This window comes from Sciurus vulgaris (genome assembly GCF_902686455.1).
Source record: "Sciurus vulgaris genome assembly, chromosome: 3".
In the NCBI taxonomy this organism is placed as follows: domain Eukaryota; kingdom Metazoa; phylum Chordata; class Mammalia; order Rodentia; family Sciuridae; genus Sciurus; species Sciurus vulgaris.
In genome coordinates, this window is record NC_136463.1 from 135,103,534 (window position 1) to 135,123,528 (window position 19,995).

At 35.0% G+C, this 19,995-nt stretch overlaps 1 protein-coding gene across 2 annotated transcripts in view; it reads left to right on the forward strand.

The window, feature by feature from the left end:
• Positions 1-7,993: 7,993 nt before the first annotated feature.
• PPP1R1C (protein phosphatase 1 regulatory inhibitor subunit 1C) overlaps positions 7,994-19,995 on the forward strand; it is a 151,356-nt gene continuing 139,354 nt past the window's right edge. For both annotated transcript variants that reach the window (XM_079131255.1, XM_079131254.1), the window contains exons 1-2: positions 7,994-8,246; positions 9,878-9,938. In XM_079131255.1, the coding sequence (XP_078987381.1) occupies positions 8,166-8,246; positions 9,878-9,938 (142 nt within the window). In that variant the 5' untranslated portion in view covers positions 7,994-8,165. The remainder of the gene's footprint in view (positions 8,247-9,877; positions 9,939-19,995) is intronic.

Consider the following 19,995-nt stretch of genomic DNA (forward strand, 5'->3'; position numbering starts at 1 on the left):
CTGTCATTCTGCTCTTATAGGTGAATATAAGAATATTAGGAAAAGTATTTTTTTGTATTGAGATAAATTTAATATAGTTTAGGAAATAATGGTCTCATCCAAAGCAAGTTGTCCATAAGTATAAGACAAAAGTATGTTTTCTGAAAAGTTACTCTATTTCAATTTCTCGGACTTAAGATAGGAAATGGAAATATCTTTTTTGCATGAATATGAAGGCCTTTTAAAGACAGTGCTATTCTGAAAACTATCCTTATTATTTTGGAAGCCAATTTTTTAAATTCAAATTTATAAATGTTTATTGTGTAAAATAGAAAAGTTTAATGAGAAAAGATATAACCTATATTATCATCATCCAGATAACCCTTATTAACATCTCAGAATATATTTATCTAAATTTTTACACATGAAACTCTGAATGTGTGTCAGTGTGTTTAATGCATGAGCATCTGTGTATATGTGTGTATGTATGTTTATGTGTATATATATGTACAAAATGGGATTATATTAGCATACTATTTAATAACCTGCCTTTTGTATGAAATTTTTGGAAATTACTTGAAAATCACACCAATAACCAGGAGTGATATTTTAGAAAATTTTCTGAATCCAAACTAAATAAAGTTCCATTATAATATCTTTTTATTTCATTATATAAAAATAGTTAAAATGCAAAGAATTTTACAAATAGATTATATTTTCATTTGTTTGTTTGTTTATATTGTTAAGAAAAGGAAGCAAACCCGTGGTCTCCCAGAAAGAGTACTGGCCTACCATTCAGGAATCCTTAGCAATTCCAGCATAGAAAATAAGGATGTAATCTGACATAAGTTGTCTAGTTTTTATTCTCCTCACTTAAAACATTATTCACACATGGATTTATATAATACATTCATGTATTTATGTATTTTTATAAATTCTATAAAATAAGCCTAACTCCACTTCACTCTTGCTCCTATTCTCTACTGTGAGGTCCTGTATTTGGAGGACACTTTCCTTTAACTGGCAGGTTTTTTTTCCAAGAACTAGTCTAAATGTTTTTTCTTCACTTACCCATTTGCCACTCTCTCACTCAGAATAATTACTAAAATTCAATTGACACTTTTTGATTTATATAACTACATTCTCTAAAGTTTTGATAGTGCTGATCACAGCCATTCTAAAGAAATTGTCCTCAACCTTGATTTCCATGTTTTCTTTCCTAGTGTTACCTTTCTGACTGTTGATTTTGTGTTTCCATTTTATACCCTTTCCACCTTAACATTTGGGTTTCTCATAATCTTTTTCTACCTTCTTTTTGTACTTTACATTCTGCTCAAATGAATTTATCTAATCTCATGTCTTCAGGTGCTTATTTGACAATAACATATATTTATGTGCATATGTTCAAGCAGATCTTTCTTTTGAGTTATAACCCCATGTATAAAATAGCCAGCTGCACTAAGAATGCTAATAATTTAAAAAGGATTCAACAATTACTGTTGACTATGCAACCATGTTAGTGGTATAATCAGCAACCATTTTTTCCTACTCACAGTTTCTGTGGGTCAAGAACTCGGGGTGAAGTAGGGATGACTTGTCTCTGCTCCAGTATATCTAGGGCCTCAGAGGGAATGCTCAGACAGCTGGAGGTGACTCACATGACTAGGGGCTGGAATTATTGGAGCCTTCTTCACTCACGTGTCTCATGGGATTGCTGAGATGACTCAAAGTCTGGGCTCCACTGGTGCTGTTGATTATAGTCAACACGTGGCCTCTGCATGTGATTTGGCTTCTCACTGCATGCCACCTGGGCTTTTAAAGAACATCTCACGAGGGGGCATCTGGAGAAGAGGTGGATAGAGCAAAGCAGGGGTAGTTTGTGTGTGTGTGTGTGTGTTTGCACCTCCTTGTCTGGGATATCAGCTTTGAAGACTCAAACCGCTGGGGATAACTAGAATAGCTTGGAATGAGAATGCTCCAGAGGCTCTTAGCTCACATGTCTGGCACCTGGGCAAGAATGACTCAAAGTCTAGGCTCAGCTGAGGGTATTCATTTATTTATATGCATCCTCTTTGTGGTTTTTGGCTTCTTCACAGCCTGGTAGCTGGTTTCTGAGAGGAAGCATTCCCAGATGGAGGAATCAGAGGGAAGGGCTGCAGGAACACTAAGCAGAGTTGTCTGGCCTTTTATGACCTAGCTTCAGTAGTCAGGAAACATTGCTCCTCTGTATTCTATTGGTTATGGTGAGTCACTGAAAGCAGCCAAAATTCAAGGGGAGGGGAATTTGACTTCACCTCTTGTGAGGGATCCGTAAAGCCATTACTAAAGAATATGTGGAATGGGAGATATTGTCACTACTGTTTTTGCAAAATACTATCTGTTGCAACCACGCAGTGTGCTAAGCATTTTCTAAGAATTATATATCCAAGTCTTCAAATCCCTCCTAAGAAGTAGTTGAATTTTTATTCTTATTTTAAAATTAATTTTCAGTAATTTTAAGGATGAGAAAATATAAGGAACATTTCTATCTGGATGGCTCACTTGAGCCTAGAGGAATTGGTATTTTTGCTCTAACCCTTATCCTCATATTCTTTCTTTTGTTAAGCGATACACCCCTTTGCCAACTGCTAACTCTGAATTTATAGATTAATAATTCTTTCATCTTTCTTCTCCCTTATCCACAGCCAGTTCCATTAAATAGCAACGTTCTATTCATCTCCCTCTCATCGTCCCTACAGCAACTTCAGTAAAGGCTTTCGTCATCTCTTAAGGGGATTATTATAACATCCTTAGATGTTCTCGTTCTGATCTTGATCCTTTCCAGTGTACCTCTACACAGGCATGACAACAACCATTTTACAACCCAAATAAAATTAGGATGCTATCCTACTTATATCTTTCTAATTCTACTCATGGTTTTCACAGTAAGTCCCACATTTTTTATTTTATTTTTTATTTTTTTGCATGGCTTACAATGTAGCCATGTCTCCACCAGCTCTGGGATTCAGTGAAGGTGGTTGGGTGTGAGTACCATGCATACACTGTGTCAGAGGTGAGGAACCTGTCACAATGCAGAAATCACTTCCCTGTTTTACAGAGGGCAGCTCTATGTCACTAGGGATGATCTTGACCTTGTACATACAAGGGCCTTTGATTCTCAGCACCACATAAAAAATAAATAAATAAAACAAAGGTATTCTTTCCATCTACAACTAAGAAAAAAATTTTTAAAAAAAGAATAGCTGGATGTCTTTATTTTTGTGTGTCTTAATATGTTGTTCAATTTAAAAAAACCCAAAATACCATGTATGCAAATAAAAATATACCTGTGACCTAGAATCAGCCACTACCCTCCCTCTCAAGCCCACTTTTTGTTCATATAAACTTTCTGTCTTAGCACCATTAATTCTATTATGCTCACTTCTGTACCACTGTGCTTGTCTTAGCTGTAAGTTCTTTGAAGGTTGGGCCCTTATGTTATTTGTGTTTATATCCCAGTGTCTGGCATAGAGTAGGAAGTTTAAGCAATACTTGTTGAATGGGTGAATAGTACTTATGAAAATAATTTGTAAACCAATGCATCTCAATATAAACTCAATAATCACAATGTACAAAGTCATTTAATAATCATCTCCTCAAAGAAATTTAACTATGGCAATCAATAAAAGTGATGATTATGAAAACAAATAAATAGAAGGATGGTAAGGCGGGGATGCAAATGGATTTCAAGGCTTCATTATGTTACTCTTGTGCTTTTGTTGGACCTGAGCTCAAGATCTTCTCCTTTTTAATTTTTTCATTTTAGGGGGAGGGGTAATACTGGAGATTGATCCCAGGGCTTCATGCATGCTTAGTGAGTGCTCTACCACTGAGCTACATCCTCAGCCCTAAAAATCACCTGTATTCTTTGAAGATTCATGAATTTAAGATATTTGAAGCAGAGTTTTAAATAGGAAATATGTGAAAAAAGTTTTAAAAAAATAGATTTTGTTAGCTAAACTTTTTTCCCCTTTCCCTACTTCCCTTCCCTGTCCTCTTTATATAACTAAAGCACTCATTATATATCAGGTGACAGTTTAAAAATGACCAGTGGCAGTCATCTGACAAAGGAAAAAAAAGCCCTCTAAAACAGCTAGTTAGGATAGCAAGAAATACAAATGGTTTCACAGGGCATCTTTTTATATGACAGTATATCAATTGGTGTTTATTTGCATGCTACAAAGTAATTTTTAAAAGGCCAAATGATGTTTGATACTTCTTCTTTGAACGGTCATGAAATTATCGAATACATTTTAAATAACCTATTAAAATATGTAAAATAAAAAAGAGAGAAGGATGTGGTACTTTAAACTCTTTGGTAAAATTCATTTATTAGAAAACTTTATGCTTCTTGACAATATTAGAAAGGTGAAGCCTAGTTGGATTTATTTAGTGACTACTAGATGACCAACAGCTTATTTCTGTTCATGTTTAGAAATAGAATGGGAAAGGATTTGCAGTGTAGGGCAAAGGCAAAAGGAACACAGGAAATTATTACAGAATAACATAAAATTACATATAATTAAATTGCAGGGAAAGGAAGAAATTGATCGATTCCTCTTCTCTGGAGAATCTGAGATAGCTTCCTAAGGAGGTGGAATTAGAGGATGAATATAATTTGGGTAAAAGGAAGGAAGTTAGGATGGCTTCCCAGGAAGGTAGGGGAGACTACAGAACAGCTGGTGGCAGGTGGTGTGGCCTGTCAGCAAGTATCACTTAAGGGTGAGGCAGGTGTTTTAGAGTTAAGTTAGGAAGGCCTCAGGGCCTATTTTCCTAACATTTACCTCCTTTGTTAACAAGATCATTTACCTTGAAGAGAGATTATGATTATTGCTTATTTTGGAGACATTATAAATCTTGGGTTAAAAATGATAGATACTCTTTAAAAAAAAAAAAAGAGGGAGAAAAAGAAGTCAGCTTGCTAGTATACTTATTAACTGTAGATTCTCCACTTGTTATTGAAATCTAATTTGGAATGTAAGATCTTTATGATTAGTATTATTCTGTAACCATGCTAGTCTCTTTTCTTTTACTCATCTGCCATGTCATCTTAAGATCTTTTCCTCATGTATCAGAACACTAACGCTGATGAGATTCTGGCAGCTTCCATTGACATTTTCAGAGGCCCTTGTGTTAGGGTAACCTTGACGGTGGCTTCATAATGAGATGCCCAGGTTGTAGGCAAGAGTGCCTAGGTTTGAAATTGCTCTGCCATATACTGGTTGAATGACTTTGTGCAAATTACCTAAACTCTTGGATTCACCATTTCCTCATTTTAAATCAGAGTTGGAGATGGCAATAGCCTCTACATCAAGGGGTTGTTATGAATGAAAACAGGCAAAGCACCTGAATATTATCTGCATATTATATTGCAAGTACCACATAAGAGTTACTCATTACTATTATCTCTAATTGGGAAAAAAATGTACTGCTAATATTTAGTATAACTATATACATTGGTCTGTGTGTGTGTGAATGTGTGTAAAAAGCTATATATTTCAGTGCCATGTAAACCATATATTAAATATTTTTATATTATTTTAAAATTAAGTTGCAATTTAAGTGATCCTTGGAATAACCATTTTACTTTAAAAGGACTCCAAGCAACTTTCAACACAATCTCTCCTCTATTGCCAGAGTAAAGGGCCTGGCAAAAAGTAGGTTGTAGTATCTACTCAACAAATAGCTACTCTGTGAATAAAAAGTTGCAAAATATTAATTAAAAGACAGGTAACTATCATACAAAGTAGAAGTATGCTGGATGCTTTGGGATGACAGAAGAGTTGCATTAAAGTGTACAAGCAGATCTGCAAAAGCTTTCCAGAAGCAATGGTACTCAGCTGAGTCCCGAAGTAAACACAGGAGTTGGCTTGATGAGGAATGAGAAGCTTAAAGAGTCTGGAAAATTTCTTTATGATATTGTCTGTGGTCAGACTGTTCAAAAGAGGACAATTAATGAGAATCACTATATTGGTGTTCACACCATAACCCATATATGGAATTTCACTTTATCTACTATTGTTCTAATTGGTATCAAACTATTCCAAATATGTATGGATTCTTAGAAATTCAAGCTCAAAATATATATAAGCCTTTTGAAAAAGTGGTTAAAAATAATAGCTATCTCTTATAGAGTGGTTATATGCTGACCTTGTAATGAACTCTTTTTAGGAATTCACTAATCTAAACTTCAGAAGAAGAAAATCGTCTTATTGTCCAAGTTGATAAACTTAGTAGCAGATTCAGGATTTGAACTCAGGGCTGCCAAGGACATTCTCTTAATTGATGTACTAAGTGAAGTGTTGGATTAATTCCTTACTAAAAATCTCATTTTAATTTTAGAAAATCTGAAGTGATTTTATATAATCTTCAGAGAAATAACTTCTTAAATGCTATTAATTCAGATTTACTTTCTAGGTACTTTTGTAAATCATTACATAAATGTTATAATTTATAAGCTTCCCTAACATTGTACAAGGATGAACCCATTGCAAGATTTCTTGCTGGTCAGCACTGTTCTCCAGCTAAAAGTGCTTTCACATCCACATCTTCATTTGCTTTTTCCCCTCGTGAGAATAGAAAACTACTTGAATAATGCATATTACTTTCCATAGTCTTTCAACCGGAACATTGTGTACTTATATCATTAAGGTGGATTCTGGTATAGAATCAAAATTAAAAAAAAAAAAAAAAGAAAAGAAAAAAGAAAACGTCATTTGTAAATACCTGGGATAGTAGCCGATATCTGAATGTATTCAATTAATCCAAAAGCACATTTAAAATTTTTGTATTTGTCAAATAAAATCCTTTGAACAAGGAAGTAGAGAACTAAACTTCTTTTTCTCTCTTTAAACAGCTTCATTTTTCAAAATTTCTTCAAAAAAGTGGTTATGTGTACGAAGACCATCTGCTGATGCTACTGCCTCCTATTGATTATTAGTTGATGTGATGATCAGGTGGCCAGTGTTCCCCTCTTCCCTGCTCACTAGCCACAAGACTATCATCCTATGTGCTTCGGAAGAATATCCCTTTTGTGCTTTTTTTTCCAGTCTTATATTTGCATACATCCCTATGGTTGACATCAAGTTACAGTGCTGGATACCATTAGGCTTCCATTAATGTTTTCCCAGTCATTTCTGTATTCTTCCAAGTCGGAGAATATAACTGACTCCACCAGGAAATAGAATAGAGGTCACTGCAGGAGCAATGACTTCCAAGCTGTTTGCTAAATTTAGCTGTTCAATACTTTCCACTCTAATGAAAACGGTGGACTACAATTATAGAATGTTGAAACAGAATGGGAGCTTAAAGGTCGTGGAATTCAACTCCCTCCTTTCTCTGTTGAAGATATGGGGGCCTAGAAATAACCTGTTATTTGCTTGAGGCCACAGAGCTTGTTAATGGGTGGAGATGGGACTTGAACTAAGATCTGCTCAGTCCTGGAACAATGCTGAACTCACTACATCACGGATGCTCTGCACCTATAGTCAGTCTGACCTAATGAGATCTTGAAGCCCACAGATAGCTGGTGTTGTTGGTTGTGGCTTCCCCTTTGTGGCCATTCATCTCTATGGTGACTGAGTGTGAAACAGCAGAGATGTCTGACTTATAAGTTGCTACAAGAGAAATGAAATGATTCTATATCCAAACCCTGCCCCCAACCCTAAAAACTTCCTGCTTGATGTTCATCAATAATGAATGGCCCATCCCTGCAATACTCAGAGGGAGCTTACATTGCACTTTCAAGCAGCCGGTTAGTAATGTACAGTGGATAGAGTCTTTCTTTCAAATCCCAGGGCAGCGGGTCCTTCAAGGCTAGCACTGCATTTTCAATTAGCTGCTGAGTGAAGGCTTGGCATGTGTATTAGTGAAGAGGCACACAATTAGCTATTGTTCCTTTCTGTATTGTGCTGAGAGGATCCAAGGGATTGGTGGGGGAACAGGCAAGCCAGGCATCGCTGTGGATGTTGAAGAAGGAAGTTACTCAAACCTCGGCATCTTCACTTGCTCAGTCTGGAATTACAGCTATTTGTTTCAAAGCACTGTGTGTGGCTTGGTGGAGGGTGCCTGAGGAAACACATCTCGGATACCACTTGGGGCTAGTCTTTCTGAGTTCTATACATCTCTGAATAATTCTCATCATTATCATGGAGCCCAACAGCCCCAAAAAGATACAGTTTGCTGTGCCTTTATTCCAGAGTCAGATTGCACCTGAGGCAGCAGAGCAGGTAAGTGGGCTTGGGTGGGGGACAATTCCTAGATATAAGATAGCATGAACATGCGTTTTTATTCACTGAAAGGCTCTCTACCTCTTGAATTTGCCTAACTTTGGGACTTTCAGGACATGTGAATGAAAAATAAGTTGGTTTTTAATATGCACTTGAATAAAGAATTGGGAAACTGTTGGCTAAAATATAGCACCTCATTTCATAAAAATGTAGCACCCATCGGGAAAAATGGTTGTATTAGCATCAGATTTGGAGCTATAAATATTTGTGTATGCATATTAAGATAACATATTTAACATTTAGAGCAAATTTTAAGACTTTTCAAAATTAGCAGCATTTTATTTCATTTTTTATAAAACAAAAAGATTGAAGTGAAAATGAAAGCATTAAATGCCAGAATAATAAGTTATTATTATAAAAAAATAAATGTCAGATTATAGGTTTGATATTGTAAGCATGGTTTTCATTGAGTACCCCAAACAATAATTATATGTAATACATAACAACTAGGATTTGTAGACAAATGTACAATTTTTAAGACATTGTATTCAGATATTACAAATTATACTTCAACATTTCCTAGGTTTCTTTGCTATATCTACTATGGCTTACATCTCTCTCCTTTCATAATCACATTTATTTAGACTCTTTATGCAATGACATCACTTGATTATTGGTGGTAAAACTACAAATATAGTATACTGTGGAAAGAAAATCAAAGAACTCTATGGGGGACATGCATCTAATTCATTAATTCCTTAAAACCTAAATTTTTCCTGAACCCGTTTCCAAATATTTGATACAAGATCATAAAATAATTATTGGATCTGAGACTTACTCCTAAGTTATCTTGACAATTTAAAGTAAATCCATGTAGACTCAGGCCAGATGAATATGACCTTGAACATGTGTCTCTGCTGAATGGAGCATTGCTTCTGTCTCAGACAAGATGCCATTGGTACATTTTATGCTCTATCCTGACACATATTTGGAGAAGTTAACTATGAATGTACATATTAAAGAAATAAAGGATATCCAAACCAAGAGATTTGATTCATAACATGCTCCTCTAACTCTTTAAATAAGAAAATAAAACAAAACAAAACCTACCAAACCTCTTAGTTTTAAATGAATTATATATTCTTACAAGAGCCATATTCATTCTCTACTTGCTGATTTGTTCTAAATAGTATACTAGAAAATAACAAGTTAACTCTAGTAATTGAAATTCTAAACACATGTTGTTAATTTTACTATGACACTGCTAAAAATTCAAAGTTGCCACGTTCCTCTTACTGCATTTAAAGGTAAAGGAAATGGATCTCGAAAGCATCACCAAAATTATGAGAGTCTAAGATAGCTGTTAAAATGAGAAAGTCACCCCATACCTTCACCATATATTAATTTTCAGTTGCGCCATTGGAATATATACACCTATTTCTTTCCTGTAGAAATGGGGCTTTGCCCTCAAAGAAGGTGATAGTATTATATGACACTTTAATAATCTGGCTTGTTATTATTTAAAAAAAAATTAGTGGGCACATGAAGATGGGGTAGTATTGTGAGTCATAGGGCAACCAGGGGCCATGTGGGATTCTCACTGACATTAGCTGGGCCTTTGTTGTTCACAGATCAGGAAAAGAAGACCTACACCAGCATCGCTTGTGATTCTCAATGAACATAACACCCCAGGTAAAGGACATGATGTCTTTGATATAGGTAGGACAGAATAGGATTGTTTGAAGACTATCAAAGAGCTGTCATTGCCAAAAGGTTTTGATACAGGATTTCAGTTAGTAATGCTCTAACAAGCTAATCTGTAAAATGGATCATTTGATAGATTAATAATAAATAAAATCAGAAATAACTATTAGAGGGACCATCTCAGTCAACAGCCTGCTTTTTTTTTCTAGAATAACCCATTGATGATGATATGCCCTGAAATGTTTTGTTAACATTGGTTGTCATGTGCTCAGGTATTTGTATGGAATCTGGTTCTGTGCTTACTAATGAGGTGGGTGAGATGTTGTTTAATTAGATTTCAAAGCTCAAATTACAGCCCTAGAGATGCTTATATTTTTACAGAGTAGGGTTTTATTTATGTCATGGGGTGGGCCATGAGCCAGTACTGGCCACAGCTTCGCTGCTGATGTCATCTCTGGATAATGCAATTGACAAATAACCAGATCAATTTTCAACTCTGCCCATTTGAGAGCCATTCTGAATGTTGCATCCATTTGTTGAGGTTTTATTTCCCATTTCCTGTAAAAAGTAAAACTGCATTATTGTTCCTGACAAAGGACTATGATCTGCAAGGCACAAATATTATTTACTTATTGAGTGAAGTGGTTTTAGTCTTATATTTAAATGCTGCCTCTAGAAATATAAGTAGGACCAGGAAGGTCATGGCATTAATTTGTAACCAGGCAGAAATTGTTGTTGGATTTTTTGTAGGTATAAACAATGAGGGAGGACAAAAAGAGTTTGGATAGTGGAAACATAATACATCTAATTATAGGTTGTAGTGTGAATGGTACACTTTAAGAGTACCAGGTTAAAATTGTCCTTGACTTTGTTAGATTCTTTCTAATTAGAGAAACACATGAAAAGAAAGTAAAATTTTCATAGAATGTTCATCAGTGAGCCTAAACACAAGAATACTTACTGCCAATGGCAAACATGTCAGTTATTTATTCCTGCTGAATATAGTAGTATTATAACTTGATTCCTTATCTTTCAAGAGCTATGAAGTTTTTAAATCATCTTAAACTTTATTATCTTAGTAAATATACATATATTTGGTTGAATAAGAGTTGAAAATGCACTTATAGTTTATAAGTTAATACAAGTATATAGACATGATGATGAAATCTTCTCAGACAGTTTTATAGCTATTTCCCATGGCTACCCTGTTCACAGTGGAAAACCTCTTCAACATGTCCTGGAATTTGCTCCCTGACCAAAGAGTGCTGCCCACCTTGATTCCTAGTTGTTCTTCAAACGACTAAGAAGAGCTTCCCCAGTTCTACAGGCATCATACTGTTTGAACATAGGAAATCATGGAAGTGAGCTTCATGACTCTCATTTGCCATCTAAAAATAGATGAGGAGTTTGTATCAGAGAGGGGAAGTGGTTTTTGTGAAGTTATTTTACTGGAAGTCATGGATTCCTAGGATAGACTCAGAGAGTTCTGATTCTAAAGTCTGTGTTTTTCCTATAACAGGATATTAGCCCTGAACCTGTTAATTTCCATTTCTTGGTGATGATTCTGTGTCATCATTTAGTCAGTGTAAAGAAGCAATCCCAAACTCTAAATAAATCTTTTGTCTGGCCCACTTAACTTAGTAGATTAGGAATTTTATTTAAATATGCCTCGGATACAGTGTTCCTCTAAAAATCTTTTTCTGATTAGACCTCCCAATCACTAAAGAACATTGCCCTGTTTTCTTAATTGAACTCATTCTTTTCTGTTTAGAAGCACCATTGGGAAGAAATTGGGTGCAAGTAGTATCTCACAGAGAACTATGCCATCTTAATAATATATCTTCCTGCATCTTGTCCTCTTTAAGGAAGTTGGAATAGTTTACAAGAGGACTTACCAGCCTTTGGCTGTGTTTAGTACCAGTATCAGTGTGCATAGGAACCAGATGTTGATTCGTGTTGGATTCTTGCAGCAGAGCCCCTGAAAGATTATAGTTTTTCCAAAAATGATCTGATATCATAAATTACTGGGGAACTCTAAGGGTCCCCCAAAACACACAAGCAAACAAACAGCAACAAAAGAAGAACAAGCCAAATCAAACTTGGATACTGGTCTTCATTAGACATGTGGTCTTGGGTAAGGGACATCTCCAAGCTTTATTTTCTGGTCTGTAAAATAGAAACTATAATGCCATTCCTTCTGTCTCACATGGTTATTGTCATGATCAAAAGTCTTAACGTGGACATAACTTAAAACCTGCAAAGTGCAATAACAATTAGGATCATTGTTCTAGAATATAACCTTTGATGTGATATTTAAGATTAAGATGTGTTAGAACAAGAACTAAATCTTCATAATTCCTTCTATACTGTTTCTGCCTTACTCAGCATTTTTTTTATGTACTAACAATACTGAAAGTTAATCAAAAAACCTCATAGCTATAGTGACATTTTTAAAGTAATGGTTTCTGCTGGCACTCAAAAAGCAGTCTTCTTTAACAAACAAAAAGTGGTGCAGCTTTAAATCCTGGCAAAACTAAATAGTTCTCTTCTATGCACTCAGAGCCCAGGAAATAATTGGGGGTTCTTATAATAAACTGTAATTAATGGTGTTTAAAATTCAAATCCTGTAAATCTTTATTGTCAATTAATAAAGCAAATTAAATTAAATTTTTTATTATAGAAACATAATTAACTAGCCCTTTTAATTTGTGTAATGCTATTATTAAATAAAAGACATAGCTTACAATTTTTTAAACTTTTTCAGGGGTTTAAATTATTTAAAGGAATGATTTAATTTTACTTTTAGATTCATATACATATTCTGTTCATTTGGTACAGGAGGAATAAAATGGAAAGATATTTTAACACATTAAATATAGATTTTTGTTTGTTTGATAGTCCATCTATGCTGTTCTAAATACACAAATGAGACAGATGCCTGACAGGTAGGATTCCGGGGGCAGCAAAATGCACCCCTCCTCACCCAGTTCCTTTCTAAACCAGTGACCTAGAATTCTCAGCAGCACTACGGAAAAAGGCACGTTACATATTAAAGATACACCACCCTCTGACCTGAATTAGTTTAACTCAAAACAATGACAAAAGGGACCAAAAATTTTGACTTGGAGACATGAGGCTGGGGAAGTCTAATAGCAAAGAGTGTATCTTTATGGTAGAAAAGGCAGAAGCAAAGAATTTGCTTCTAGGAATACTTCTGAAGAGTCCGATAGCAATGGAAAATACTTGAAGCCTGAGATCTGGGTGTAAGGAATCACCAAAGACAAATGTCACCTTTTTCAAATGTTTTCTGAGGCTACCTGTATGAAACTGCTTTTGCTTCTGCATCTTCAGTTCCTCTTCTAGTCGACCTTGTCTGTCTCTGAAATCCTCCCTGAAGTTCTACCTCAGAGCATCATTGTCTCTTTTTGTACTGAACAGTTTTCTCTCACTCTCTGATAATCTGTAGCTAGTAATGTGGTTCCCATATTTTTATTTGAAGGAATGCAGACATGTGATCCTCTCTATATAGAAATAAATGGCAAAGATGCTTTTTGTAATTGATACCCTCACATTTATAGGTTTACTTAAACCTTACTTGTCTTTAAGTAGACTTATGAGAAGATTGTATTTGGCTGCCAATATGTTATGGTTTGGATTGTAAAATTTAGAAGTCCAGTATGTAAAAAGCTTGGTTGCAAGACTTGGGGAGGTGGTGGAAACTTTAGGAGGTGGTCCCAGTGGAAGGAAGTTGAGTCATTGGGGATATTGGGACATAGGCTTCTTCTCTCTCTTTGCTTCTGGCTACCGTGAAGTGAGCAACTTGGTTCTGTCACATGGCCCCCCACCATGATGGTCAGCCTTACCACAGCCCCACAGCCACAAGTTCAAGTGGTTATGGATGGAAACGTTCAAAACTGTTGACCAAGATAAATCTTTCCTCCTTATAAGTTGATCATCTCAGGTATTTTGTCACAGTGACAAAGAAGATTACTAACACAGAATATAGAAATATAGAGCTAGCAAAGAACTTTAGGAAATAGTGTAATCACACACCTTCATGAAAGACATAAGTCAACCCAAGTCTCTTAGACTTGCTCTGTTTTATGTATTTCAGAGAAGAATCCATAATTACCTCTGGTTTTCAGTTTCAGGTCTGATAATTCTAAACATTAGAAAACACATTTTCTTATACCAAACTTGAACATAAATTCTCTGCTTTACAACTCTTCATTTATTTTCTTTAATAAAACTTTATTTTCTCACCTTTTAAAATACATGAAAGAATTCTTTTTCTTTTCTTTATCGAACATCTCCAGATCCCCTACAGGATATATGAACAATATCCAAATTCTCCCCTCTCTCTCTGCCTTTGGAGCCCAGAGCTGGACACAGTCTTCCAGTAAAAAGCCAGGCTGGACCTGAATATTAAAGTTTGTGGCATCCATTCTTTTCCACTTACTGTTAAGTGAAGGCAGTATGGTTACAATTATACTTAATGGATCTGATGTCTATTAAACATGAGTGAACCATAAGAGGACTGGAGCTAAGTGAAGATTTGGGTAAGTACCCAGGAGTTCTGGCGTCATTTAAAAGCTTATTGTACATCTAAAATTGGTACCAGAAACATAACATAAAATGACTTTGGAGGATAGTTATTGAACTTCCTATCACAGATAATTTTGGGGGAGATTAATTTTCCCTTTGATCCTTTTAGCTACAAATAGAAATTAGAAATAAAAACAAAAAGATACTCTCACATGCCTCAAGAACCTAGAAATTAGTTAATATGAGATGTAGTCATTAAGTATCACACTCTCTCCTTTCAAACTTGATAGTAAGTCTAGTCTCTAGAGAGAAGTTGGATTTCCAACTACGTGGATTATTTAGCTCCTCAAACTGGGAAAGAAGCCATAGTCCATTCTGTAAATAGCACATGACTGAATGAGGCACGTATTTCAGGACTCATAAAGTAAGTTAACTTAATGAGATTTTGGAAGCTCTGGCATTAGAATTCTCAAATACCATTCACACGATAGCTACAAAATAATGTTGGACTCATACTGAGTTGTTCAAAACATGAAGGCTTCCTGAAATTTCTGATGATATCCTTTTCCAGAAATAATGGGAGGTTTCTCAGGAGACAACAAAGTGAAAGTGAAGATTTATGTCCAGGGTAAAGACATTCACATGAATGACATCTCTTTTGAGGGAGACCCTCTGTTTCACAAAATGAATGGTTGTGTGGTCAAAAGACAACTCAACACCTTGAATTGAAGCCTCAGGGATCACACTCAGGATTTTCCAAGACCTCTTAAGGATGGTAAGCCTTTGTCACATCCAAACTATGTGTCATCCCACTAGGAACCTCTAGTCTAGTCAGTGACATTCAAGTAAAAGTTCTACTTGCCCATAGTGCACACAGTTATTTTTCATTTTAAATTATTTGGGACTGTGTTTATAATACATTCTGACAGCATCGTTGCTTATTGCTTCATATTTATTTTACCTTATTACTATTAATTACAGAAGAAAACAAAGGTTCATGTTTGAAAATCATTTGCCTATCTGGTATTAATTTCTAAGAAATTGTCAGAAACACCTATATTTTCCACTCAGCATTGATTTCTAAGGGTTATTGGATGCCAAATCATGTTGAATAATTTAAAGATAAGTGATGCAACTGACTTTCAGTGATTCATGCACTGTACAATTGATTGACTTATTTTCCCATAATTAGTCTGTGCTGCCAAATTACCCAATGGGAATAATTGAGTCAAAGATGAAGTAAGCTTCAATTCTTAGTAATGCCAAGGTATGCTCATGTGTAATCTTCAATGGAAGAGTAAATCATAAACTTGTCATATATTTCATCTTTATTTTGCCAAAATGATGACTTTTATTCATTTTGAATAATAGCATGTACCACTCACCTTTTATACGGATTGTTAAAAAATTAGAAATGACTTGGTGAAATGTGACAGAGTGTAAGTTTAATTCACTTCATCTTTTTTGGTCTCTGTTTTTCTACCTGTGGGGGATATAGCAGATAAAAGTACCTGTAAGGTATTTTATTAAGTTGTAGAGAGGCTCTGGCTTTGGAAGGGTCTGGTCCTCAATCCCAGCTTTGTCAGTTATTGGTGGTGAGTCATTGGGTGTATACTTAGCTTTTCTGGGTTCAGTTTCTTCCATTCTTCAACAGAATATTGAGGTATAAGAAAATACCTCTCATTGTGCCTGCTGCCAGTTATACCCACAATTATACACACCTGCACCATTATACCCCAGCTGAGAAAAACTGGACTCCTTCTAAAAGCTGCATTTTTTACTAGAAGATGGCCCTTCTCTTTTCCAATTCTAACTATATTAGGCATTGGCAAACAGAGCCCCATTAGACAGGAATACTTGGTAAGAAATATGATGTGCAGTTCCTCCTGATTTTTCAGTGCAATTATGGAATCGCTATGCATCTTACTCTGTGGTATTGGTTCAACTGAGTATGTCTTGTTTGAAATATAATTTTCATAGAATATGAGTCCAAATTTTCTTTAAAATAAGAATGCTGATGTCTATCAAGCTATGAAAAAATAATTGCAGACATGTTTGACCAAAAATGAAATTCAAGTTTTAATAACATGATGAAGAAAAAAGTTTAAATGTTGAGAATACAAATCCTTTAGAGATAGCTGCAAACACTCTAGCTCCTCCTCACTTTTGATTCCACTCCATTTGTTTTGCTTCCTTTCATACACCATCTTCATGCTATATTCTGGCTGAGCTTTCTTCCTTTGGTTCCTTGAAGTGGTTCTTCTATGCCAACTCTGAAGACAGTCGAAACTGACTCGTTTGCATAAATCAGTCTCCATTTTTCTCTTATTTAGATGGGAGCGCAAGACTCACTTAAATCATAAAAGTTTTCCATAACTAACTGACCTAACTGTCTAACTATGCTATTCCAATACTCCCCTTCCACCTTCTACTCTTAAGGCTATTTATTGATTTATACTAGTTGATTGGGACACTCAATTCAGTTCAGTAAATATTTATTGAGTCCTTATTCCTAAATACTCTAGGAACATATGGTCAAGATAACAGAGATTAATGAGTCTGGATGAACCAGGAAAGAATGGTAATAATATAAATCTGAACTAGTAAAACCATGGTGAAATTAATTATGGTCAAGGCATAAGGGCATCATTATGCTCACTATTCTATAATGTGCTTATCATACTTTTTATTTTTTTATCTTTTGGCTTTAAATTTTTAAGGATTGGAATCAAAGCTAAAATTTTATTATCATTCCAAACTGGGAATAGAGTAGATGTTAAATGCCCATGAACTATTACATTTAAATGTATTTTTTAAAAATCCTCAAAGTCATTCTGTTAAATGTCTGTCTGGCACCTATTCTGAATAAATTATAGTGTTACTATTCTCAGGGGCAAAATAGGTAAGCCTCTATCCCTATCCTCATGGAAACTTACATGAGATATAATTTACAATTTGACAAAACGTATTTTGAAAATAAAACCAAGAGCATATGACAAAATTATGTATGCAATAGTATGTGGCAAAATTACAAAATGTATTTCACACAGTACAGAAATGTCTACTATAGAATTTTTTTTAAGGATTAGATTACAGTGTTATAAATAAAGTAGAGCACACAGGAGATGTGTTTGATAAATGGCAACTATGATTTTGGGAAAGCAGATAAGTTGTAGTTAGGAGTTGGCATTTGGGGATCGGATTGCTCAAGACTGGATGTGAATGTAGAGTGATTGCTTACTGCCCAAGTTACCCGGGAAAGTGGTTTATTTTCCTAGGACCTGATAAGTGCGGGAAATTGGGCTCAAGAGGCTCCCAAATGCATGTTTTTTTCAACAACACTATATTTCACTAAGTGTAGTGATTAGGAAGAAGACTTGTCTGAAACCACTGAATAAACAAGTGTACATTTTTGTGTCTGTATACTAACCAACACTGGTGACATTATTGTCAGGTGGTCTGGGCAGTTCACCTGCACATTCAAATTTAAATCTGATAATGTTCCTAACAGCTCTTTCTAATTGCTTTCTGTTTGATGACCATTTTCACTAAACAATAAATTAGTGAACCTCTAAAAAATAAAATCTAGCCAAGTTCTGTAATTTATAGAGTTATTTCCAAATTTCTTTATATTTTAATTTCTTAGGAGCGAGTCTGTAAGTGCTGGCATTTTCTATACTTTCTATCACATTTTTTGTAGGCATGGCTTCCATGAGGTAGTGATCTGACACTGTTCCATTAATTACAGAAACAATTCAATAGTAGAATTCACCAGGGGCTTAAACTGAAGACTGTTGGGCTTTGAGTAGGGCAGGGTGTTGTTTCGGCGGCTGTAGTCTACTTGGAGAATTGCAAGATTCAATCAAGTCTTTTAAATCAAACAGACAAAGAAATAATAACAAACAAACCAAACAACACTTTAAGAGATGAGAGTAAGCGGTAAAATTTTAGAGGTGGTGGGAAATAGCTCATTAAATCAGTTTCCATACCACCTGAAATCATACTTTCGAACTTGTTGCTATTATTTTTAGAAATAATACACAAGTACTTTAGAGTATACAAATACTCTAAAGATATAAGACATTGTTCTTGACACCTTAGAAAAGTAGTCTGCTGGTGCTCAGGAGGTTAACTGTAGAAGCCTGGGTGGAGGGAAAAGCAAGTCCAGAAATCAGTGTCTCAGCTGATCTCAAGGATCTTGGAATTCATCTGCCCCTGCCAGGTGTGTGCTGCTTCTGCCCGCTCCATACTTACCCCTTCAGATCTTTTCTAATGTTTTCCTGGGAAGTGGTATATCAACATCTGCAGGTCTTCTCTGTGCCATGAATATAGCACAATGGCTACATCATTTAGAGTGATTTGATACAGTGACAATTAGAGTGCTTAATGAAGATATGTGTGAAATAAATTGCCAAGACATACACTATGAAAGGGAGATATACTTACAGTCTGTTTAGAATATAATTATAATTTGACCTTGGCAATAATCCAGAGGAAAAAGGACTATGTGAACTAAAGCAAAGAATTTATGATCTTACTTTCTTTTCTCCTTTATCTTTTTTATTCTCTTGAAAAAATTTCCCATCATTTTGGGAAACAATTTTCAGAATCACACTTTTTATATAGTACATTATTGGTCTGCTTGTAAAAAATAGAGCTGAATGCATGAAATAGAAGAATGAGAACAGTTATTGTGGAATCCAATTTGTACAATAGTTTGCTTCAATGAATAATATCATTTAATGCTTTTGCCCTATGTGATGATAAAGAAATTAATAGAAAATATATGCACAGATCTCTACGTACATGAGCATACATAAACATGAGTATGAGTCAGCTACCCAACCACAAAATAAAAAGCAAAAATAAATGAAACAAAACAAAAACAAAAAACAAACAAACAAACAAACAAAAAACCACAAAGGCTATTTATCTATGGAATAAAACCTACTTCCACTAAGTGACCTGACTTACAAAGAAGCTAGGTAGGATCTACCAAACCATCTAGAAAAACTGTGAGTTCAGTATTAAAATGGAATAAGCTATTAATAAATGTTCCTTTTAAATTTCCAACCATTTGAATTCAAAACCAATAGATTAAAAATCTTGAAAAAATTAAAAATACTAATAGATTCAGTGAGATTTATTATTTTGAGTATTTAAAAATGTATTTATTGTGTATTAATACTACTTTGATATTACATATCTCATTTTAGTAGGTTTCATATGCCCATCTTCATGATTCCTGGACATAAGAGGTTTTAGATATAGAAAGTAAGCCCTCTTTCCTACTACCTGAAAGCCAATGTCTAATTATAACGTATCATCCATCTTTGAAAACAACTTCTGAATTCTTATCTCAGCATTTCTGTAAATGGTGTTCCCCATTCTTTCAATCATAAAAGCACACAGCCTTGGAATCATCTCTGACTCCTCTATTTCTCCCTTGCCTCCTGCATTTACCAATGCTCTTTTTGCTGGCTCTACCCTACAAGTGGAC